This window comes from Sceloporus occidentalis, unplaced genomic scaffold, assembly GCF_023333645.1.
Source record: "Sceloporus occidentalis isolate IW3139 unplaced genomic scaffold, rSceOcc1.0.p SCAF_32, whole genome shotgun sequence".
Lineage (NCBI taxonomy): Eukaryota > Metazoa > Chordata > Lepidosauria > Squamata > Phrynosomatidae > Sceloporus > Sceloporus occidentalis.
In genome coordinates, this window is record NW_028317012.1 from 4,875,014 (window position 1) to 4,884,487 (window position 9,474).

Sequence of the window (9,474 nt, forward strand, 5' to 3'; positions counted from 1 at the left end):
CAGCCAGCGAACATCATCTCGATCAATGCAGACAACCCCCTTACTGCAGGCACTTCCGACGAAGCTTCTATGACGGAGCACCGGCGTCACATATCCTTCAGGCCTCCGCCCGCTTCCTCCACCCGCTGCCCCCACCAGACACCAGGGAGTCCAGAAATGCCCTTTACCCCCCTATATGCCACTATGTCCCATGATATGCCCCTGGCATTTAGGGGTATAAAGCATTTCTGGAGGCAGAGTGGCATTTAGGGGGTATAAGGCATTCCTGGAGGCAGAGCGGCATATAGGAGGGTATAAGGCATATTACGGAGGCACAGTGACATATAGGAGGGTATAAGGCATTTCTGGGGGCAGAGTGGCAAGCCTGGGGGCAGATTTGCATATCTGGGGGAGGCAGGTTGGCAAATAAATGGAAACAAAAACAAAAATATTTTTCTCAATCATAGCTTTTATTAAATATGAAAAATAGTTTACATGAATGAATATTTACTAGTAAAAAAATTTCCTATAAGGTGGTCTTATATTCAGATTTTTTCCCGCTAAATTAATATTCAGATTTTGGGGCAGCGTTTTATAATCTGGGTCATTTTATAATCGAGCAAATACAGTATTTCAGATGGGACATAGCCTTATCTTTAACACCCTTATTTGTGTTCCTAAAATCATCATAAACAAAGCTGCAAAACATATAAGCTAAATACAATGGCGTGATATTATGTAAATCTGAGATTACAGCACATCCTCTCACCAATTTAATTGCACTAGTGTGAAAAAGATATAATAACAATCATCTGTTCCTTAGCATGTCTAAACATTATGTAAATACAAACTCAGATAAACATCACATGACAGATGTGTCCTGATTTATTCAACAAAAATAAAGCCAAAATGGAGAAGCAATGTGTAAAAAGCTAAGTACACCTTATAATTTAATAGCTTGTAGAACCATCTTTAGCAGAAATAACTTGACCTAATTGTTTTCTGCATGACTTTATCAGTCCCTCACATCATTGGGAGGAATTTTGGTCCAGCCTTCTTCTACAATGTTGCTACAGTTCATTGAGGCTTGCAGGCATTTGTTTCTGGGAAAATAAAAAATGTCGGTGCGCTAAGCTAGTCTCAGGCTCAAAAAATAAAAATGTGTAATACGAGGCATACCAAAAAGGCATTTGTTTCTGCACAGCTCTCAATGTCCCGCCATAGCATTTCAAATGGGTTGAGGCCATTGTGACACCTTGATTCTTTTTTTTTTTAGCAATACTGCTGTAGATTTGCTTTCTAAAAGCAACCCTTCCAAACAAATTATACTTGTTCAGTCTTTCTCTAATTATGCTGTCATGAACTTTAACATTTAACATGCTTTCTGAGTCCTTTAGAGTCTGAGGTGTAACTCTTGTGTTTTTTCAATTTCGCTGGTTTGTCCGCTGATTATTGTGGTTCCTTCTATGTTTATGCCTGCTAGTTAGGCGCCATGGGTTCCCCTGGTGCTTCCCTCCTGGCTATTGAGCCTTCGGCCTGGCCTCCCGTTTTAAAGTAGAGGCCGAGCCTCATAGTATCGTCGGCCCTGGGCCAGCATTTACACCTCCTGAATCCAGGGCTGAGCATGTTTGCTTTTTTTCCGTCTCAGCTGCTTCAAACAGGACAATAAGTTACCTTCCGTGATATGGTATACAACTAAGAGATGGCTATACTTGGGAGTGGGGGCAAGCGCTGCAAGGGAATTAAGCACAATGAAGCATTCTCGTGAGCAAATTATAGAGCTGCTGATAAGTGTTTTAACATTGCTTGCCATAGGTATCTGTCATGTAATTGGTTTCCATGTCCCAGCAGCAGAATGCAAGCCTCACATCAAGTACAATGTCAAGCGTCAGATCAAGTGATCGGAAGCAGTGGAAACATGTTCTGTGGAGTGACCAATCACGCTTCTATGTTTGGCAGTCTGATTTGCTGTGCTAAAATGAGATGATGCCACTAGAACATTACCTGCTTGACTGCATTTTGCAAACGGTATGGGGCTGATTTTCAGGGGTTTGGACATTTTAATCCCTTACATACCAAGACATTGGACAATGCTATGCTTCCAACTCTGTGGGTACAGTTTAGGTAAGGTCCTTTTCTATTCCAGCATGACTGTGCCACTGTGCACAAAGCAAGATCCATAAAGGCATGGTTGGGTGAGTCTGGTGTGGAAGAACTTGATTGGCCTGCGCAGAGCCCTGACCCCAATCTTATTGAAATACCTTTTGGATGAACTGGAACGGACATTGCGCATCAAGACTTCTGAGCCAGCAGTGCCTGCTCTCACAAATGCTCTACTGGATGAATAGGCAAAAAAGCCTTCCCAGAAGAGTGCTGTTATAACTGCAAAGGGGAGACCAACTACATATTAATGTCTCTCTATTTACAATGCAATGTCGTAAACATCCCTGTTAGTGTAATGGTTAGTTGTCCCATGTCAGGACCCGGGCGAGCAGGTCTGGTAGGAGTCCATGTGCAGGGGATACGGGGGACTCTGTCTGTACCCCTTTATGCATGGTGACAGAGAGATAGGTGCAGAGTAGCAGGACTGGAAAGGCAGAGAGACGGGAGCTGAGGCAGGTACAGGCTCGGGAGCTGAGGCAGGTACAGGCTCGGGAGCTGAGGCAGGTACAGGCTCGGGAGCTGAGGCAGGTACAGGCTCGGGAGCTGAGGCAGGTACAGGCTCGGGAGCTGAGGCAGGTACAGGCTCGGGAGCTGAGGCAGGTACAGGCTCGGGAGCTGAGGCAGGTACAGGCTCGGGAGCTGAGGCAGGTACAGGCTCGGGAGCTGAGGCAGGTACAGGCTCGGGAGCTGAGGCAGGTACAGGCTCGGGAGCTGAGGCACAGATACAGGCTAGGGTGCGGGCCCACTGGCAGGTAAGCCCACAGGCAGGTTCAGACACAGGTACAGGCTCGGGTGCGGGCCCACTGGCAGGTAAGCCCACAGGCAGGTTTAGGTATGGGTCCAGGTACAGGTTCAGGCACAGACGAGGCCCACTGGCAGGGCGGACGGGAACGGAGGCCCACTGGCAGGGCGGACGGGAACGGAGGCCCACTGGCAGGGCGGACGGGAACGGAGGCCCACTGGCAGGGCGGACGGGAACGGAGGCCCACTGGCAGGGCGGACGGGAACGGAGGCCCCGTGGCAGGGGGGACGGGAACGGAGACCCCCTGGCAGAGGGGACGGGAACGGAGACCGACTGGCAGGGCGGACGGGAACGGAGACCCACTGGCAGGGCGGACGGGAACGGAGACCCACTGGCAGGGCGGACGGGAACGGAGTACTACCAGGCCAGGCACGTATACAGGTTCATGCACGGGTACAGACTTATGCTGGGGTACTGGATCATGCACGAGTACCGGCTCAGGCTCGGGTACGGGTACGGGAACGGGAACAGGTTCAGGCTCAGGCTCGGGCACGGGTTCAGGCTTGGGCACGGGTTCAGGCACGGGCACGGGTTCAGGCACGGGCACGGGTTCAGGCACGGGCACGGGTTCAGGCACAAGCTCAGGTACAGGAAGCAGCTCAGAGCAAAGCAGTCCTTCAACATCATTGCCAAGGCCCTGACTGAAGGGCAGGGCAGGTCTTATAAAGGCAGGGCTTTACTCAGGCAATGAGGCGCAGCTGTACCTGATAATCAGGTTCTGATCACTCCAGTGAGAGGAGGGTGGCCACTAGTGGTAGTAGATGTAATGAACCTGAAGTATAATTCAGCCATGGTTCAGGCAGCAGAGAGTGGACCCTGACATCCCAGTACCTATGTGCATATATGTTCCAATTTGTGCACCGTAATATCCACCAAAAACAAAAAACTTATGCATGTGGGGTAGTTTACTGAATGGAAAAACAACATCACCCTATAAACAGCAATGCATACTTTCTAATGTTTGCCCCATAATTATCAGAAATGTCTAGACATTTTACACAATTGAGGCATTTCTAAAATCAGGACACTTTAATTATTACATTTTAGGGGTATTTTTGTCATCTTGACTAGTTTTGTTATTATTTATTTATGAAAATTGTTTTTTGTTCTATTTTCCTCTACTTGTAATTGTGTATTCATATTAAATACATTACACATATAAAAAATGCTATCAAATAAATAACAATATATAGTTTGTGTGGGTATGTTATTCATGGATAAGGGGCGTTGTGGTTGAATCAACATATGTTAAAAATGTCAAGAAAAATCTCTGGACGTTAATGTATAAAAACTCTTGCATTATTTTAGTAATAACGTTAATGTATACTGTATCTGCTATTACAGCTGTGGCAAGAGAAAGCTAGATTAGCACCTGTTACACTCACATATAGTAGCTTTAAGTCCAAGATACTAAACATTATTTTAGCCCAAGGTCCCCTGATACCAGTGTAATTTATAGAAACCGTGGGCTGTAAGAGTAATCGATTGGAGTTTGAGGGTATATAAGAACTATGGAAGTCACTGGCTATTATCTGAGCCCAGAAGTAAAGCATTATGGCACTCCTTTGGCTACTGTCCTGCATTGTCCTAATTGGAAGCACCTATGGTAAGTTTAACTAGCAAATAATGACTCTGTATATTGTATGAATTGGTTTAGAATCTTTAAAGCTTCTTATGCAAATATCCTTATTCTAACACATCAGGTTGTGGTGTCCCTGCCATCAAGCCATCTATTTCTGCATATGCCAGAATTGTAAATGGTGAGAATGCAGTTTCTGGGTCCTGGCCATGGCAAGTGTCTCTACAGGTAAAGTAAAATGTTCTAATTGCTTATACTATTTTCTGGACTTTAGGAAATACTTTGACTCTGAAAAATATAATCCACATGCATAAAAAACTCCTGTTCAAAGAATCTGGAAATATATTTGGAACAGTTTGTCAATTAAAGATACCTAGTTAGAATCTTTGACAGCTAAGCAGCAGTTCTGAATGTTAATGCAACAGTCCTTTGGAAATCATAATTAACTGTTTGACAACCAAGGGAAATATACTGTAACTAGTATATGAACATTTTATGCTAGGTAAATTCTGGAATAATGGAGTATTTTTATTTCACATATCCAATGAAAATAAATCATAGCCTACTATGACTTGAACATATGTGATACAAACATCCAAATAAAGACTTTTTTAATATTAAATTCAGTGGCCAATAAAATGTAATTTGTTTTAAATATCTATACGTGTATACCTGCAATAATGTAGCTTTGTATTCCATACCAGGAAAGCACTGGATTCCATTTCTGTGGTGGATCTCTGATCAATTCCCTCTGGGTTGTTACTGCTGCTCACTGCAGTGTGACGTGAGTAATACTTGGTTATTTGTTTGAATTAAGTAATTATTTGTGGAATACTGTTAAGTGGGAAATCTTTAATAAGTAGCTCAACAGAAATCTAAATTACCAGATTGAGTCTCAAAGCTGTCATGTGTATTTTAATCCATACCATTCCACCAGTTTATTGGTCCTCAAGTCCACTGACTACCAGACACTTGTTCAATGTGAATTGAAAGAATTTATTTAAAAAAAATTGCGTCTAAACACCAAGATTCTGATCAAAGACATACTATGAACCAAAATTAAATAAAGCTATTTATCTCATATTTCAATATCTTATATCATACATCTCAGCAGCTCTCATTTTAAATTTCAGTGGCATTAATAGAAAGCTCTTAATTATGGTGCAGCCTCATATTAAAAATTTCCATTTGGTTTTAGTTTTACCTTTTAAGACTTGAAATTACAATTTTCCTTGTAGAACTGCTCACCGTGTTGTTCTGGGTGAATACGATCGCTCTTCCTCCGCAGAACCTATTCAGACTAAGACTATTGCCAGGGTAAGCAAATCATAATTCACGATAGCTAATCAAAAAGTATCCCGTAGCACAACAAACAATACTTCATACTTTTTTAAAGTTTACATTTACAAAAATATTCTTTTTTTTCTTCTGTCTACATTCCTATTCTGAACCTTTCAGATTCTTATGAATAAAGCAAAATGTAAATGGTTTGGGAATTATATTGTTATAGGATTGATTTGAATTGTGCATTTAGTCATAAAACTTAAATTCCCATAAAACAGTACCTTTCAACTCTTTAGAAACCCCATTTGCACTTGATCAGTCACGTAAAACAGAGAAAATGGCTAAACAGAAAATGGGATCCTTTACGGTGATTAAACTTAAACTGAGGAATGTACTGATTATGGAGGTGGTGACCTCAGGTAGAGGGGGTGTTGTGTTAAGTGGACAAGATTTATTTAAGTGCTTTCATGGGTGTTTTAATGAAACAGTGGTTGATTAACCCTACCGAACCGGGAATGTTCTGCACCCCTCTCTTTTCTGTTTTTTCTTTCATTATCATAATCAATGCAATTAGTTATAACATAAAAAGGATGGACTCTAGGAATGTATTTCTTTTTTCAGTCTTACTAACTAGGTAACAGTCTGTATAGCCAAATGAGGGCATGTAGTTTACCAATGGTGTTTAAAGTAATTTGCACCTTATTTTGCCTTAGGTTTTTAGACATCCTAACTACAGCTCCAACACCATCAACAACGACATCACTCTGCTGAAACTCTCCAGCGCTGCAACTTTCAACACCCGTGTATCTCCTGTGTGTGTTGCTGCCAGCGCCGATGCTTTCAATGGTGGAGAGAGATGTGTCACAACTGGATGGGGATATATTGATGCTTCATGTAAGAAAGGCTTATATAGATACATACTTCAACAGGTTTAGGGACAATTTTGGGCCACTGGATAGAAATAGGTTGACATACTCTCTGTAATTTTACCACCCTAATATTCAAGGCATAACCGCCCATGAAGGACCACAAAAATATTTATAAAACAAGATTGTTCAAATTTTAGTGACATGAATTCTGGCAGTTGATGCTGGAGGATGTAGTACTACTTCATGGTGCTTTAAGCATTTGCAGGTCTAAATCCCTGCCAGTGCACAGGAGATAAGCCTCGTGCCCCTTCTGCTAGCTGGGGTCAAAATGTATCGCACCATGGGAAACCTCTCAAAGCGATCCCCTCACTCTGATGAACCTCTCACAGGGCAAGTATATTAGTATATTTTGGGGATTTATTTCTCATTTGTCAATGTTTTATATTTTAACATACATTATGATGGATTATACAAAACCAACTCCTACATGTTCAAAAAATGCAAACAATATATATATATATATATATATATATATATAGGTACCCTTTATGAGAAAGAGTGATATTACTGTTAAAAATTGACATAAAGGGAGGCTAAAAATGATAGCACAATAGCAGCTGGGAAGTAGTATCCATAAAATATATCAATGGGAGAGAAAGTAAAATTGTTGCTTCTAGATAATGGGAAAAAAACAGTAAGATATACAAATGTAAATTTGTGATTTTAAATTACTCTAACAGAGTTTAAAATATTTGTGTGATTAAAGGAGGGGAATGCAAATATTTGATATGAGAGTATGAACTATATGAAGCTATATGAAGGGGTGAAGGAGGGTATTCAGACCTTTAAATTATTGTTTTCTTTTCATATATCAGTTTTCCTTTAGATTACTGTGTGGGTGTTTGGAAAACAATAACAATTATTAATATTTATCTATACATCATAATGGCTTAATCCACTCCTCATGCTGAATTTCACTTTCTTGCTCTTATCAGCACGCCTTACCCCAAGCAAACTGCAGCAAGTGGCTCTTCCTTTGTTGAACAACACTGACTGCCAGAGATACTGGGGAAGCAAGATCCTTAGTACCATGATCTGTGCTGGAGCCTCTGGAGCCTCTTCCTGCATGGTATGACATTCTGCAAACCTCTCCTTATTGTTGTACACAAAATGTAACATCACTAGTTAAGTATATAAATATAAATGATTGCTGTATGATTTTATTTTTGATGATTTTATTAGATTTTGTATTCCATATCTGTATGCCTAGAAAACACACATACATATGTATATATACGCACACATCTAAAGTGTATAGTGATATATTGCTTCTTACTTTTAGGGTGACTCTGGTGGACCTCTTGTGTGCCAGAGGAATGGAGCTTGGACCTTGGCTGGAATTGTGTCCTGGGGAAGCTCTTCCTGCTCTACATCAACCCCAGGAGTATACGCTCGTGTCACTGTTCTTAGAGCCTGGATGGACCAGACTGTTGCTGCTAATTAAATGTATTGTTATGTATATTTACATTCTAAATAAAAGAACAACATGAAACATTTATTAGATTTTATTTCACGGAAATTTATCCTAACTCACTAAATAAAATATGGGCCAAATGCCTGTGTAATCTAATACCAAATAAGTGAACTAGAGTTTGCATAGATAGCATGCTCTGAAAAATACCCCTCGTCTTATAATCAAGGTCGTCTTCTAACAGGGGACCTGGATCCTCCTGTCTGGTAACGTCAGTGCATCGCGCCTACCTTCCCTGGCTGCCAGAGAGGAGAATTCCCGGCAGCGCTGCGGGGGATTCTCTTCTCTTGCAGCCGGTGAACGTCATCTCAATGGATGCAGACAACCCCCCTTACTGCAGGCACTTTTGACGAAGCTTCTATGACGGAGCACCGGCGTCACATCCTTTAGAGTCTGAGGTGTAACTCTTGGGTTTTTTCAATTTCACTGGTTTGTCCGCTGATGATTGTGGTTCCTTCTATGTTTATGCCTGCTAGTTAGGGGCCATGGGTTCATGTAGAGGCTGAGCCTCATAGTATCGTTGGCCCTGGGCCAGCATTTACACCTCCTGAATCCAGGGCTGAGCATGGCCATGCACTTCATAGATTTTTTTTGTTTGTTTTTTTTCCGTCTCAGCTGCTTCAAACAGGACGATAAGTTAGCGGCCGCGATATGGTATACAACTAAGAGATGGCTATACTTTGGAGTGGGGGTAAGCGCTGCAGGGGAATTAAGCACAATGAAGCATTCTCGTGAGGTAACCAGCAAATAATAGAGCTGCTGATAAGTGTTTTAACTTTGCTTCCCATAGGTATCTGTCTGTGAATCTATTAAAATCAGTAATCTATTTGTATGTTTGGGTCCAAGTGAGGAGGCTGCTTTAAGATTCACCCATTTTGTTACAAGCACTTACTATGTTTAATGGCGTCACTGTATATTTCCAGTCTCTAGCTTTAAGTACAGCTGTCGGAAATTAGGTTCTTTTGAGTTCTAGAGATAGGTGATCAATAGAGCAACTTTCAAGTTGTGTACACTTCCAGTGGCTTTATTAGGGTAAAGTGGCTGTTAGCTCAGTCATTTCCTGAACTTTTCTAAGGCGATTCAACCACTAACCCATCTCACCAAAAAAGACATCAAGTGGAGTTGGATACCAACAACCCAAAAGGCATTTGACATCCACAAGCACCAGTTCACGTCAGCTCCCATCCTCCAACTACCAGATCCCAAAATACCCTTCTTCCTCGAAGTCGATGTGTCCAATGTAGCCACCGGAGCTATCCTATCACAA

General features: G+C 41.9%; 1 protein-coding gene across 1 annotated transcript; it reads left to right on the forward strand.

Annotated features, from left to right (window-relative positions):
* The first annotated feature begins 4,498 nt into the window (after positions 1–4,498).
* LOC149298581 (chymotrypsinogen A-like) lies at positions 4,499–8,180 on the forward strand. The gene is made up of 7 exons (XM_089487413.1): positions 4,499–4,550; positions 4,648–4,751; positions 5,228–5,307; positions 5,762–5,840; positions 6,521–6,701; positions 7,672–7,805; positions 8,019–8,180. Exons 1-7 carry the CDS (start codon positions 4,499–4,501, stop codon positions 8,178–8,180), a joined length of 792 nt encoding a protein of 263 aa, XP_089343539.1.
* The last annotated feature ends 1,294 nt before the right edge of the window (positions 8,181–9,474 follow it).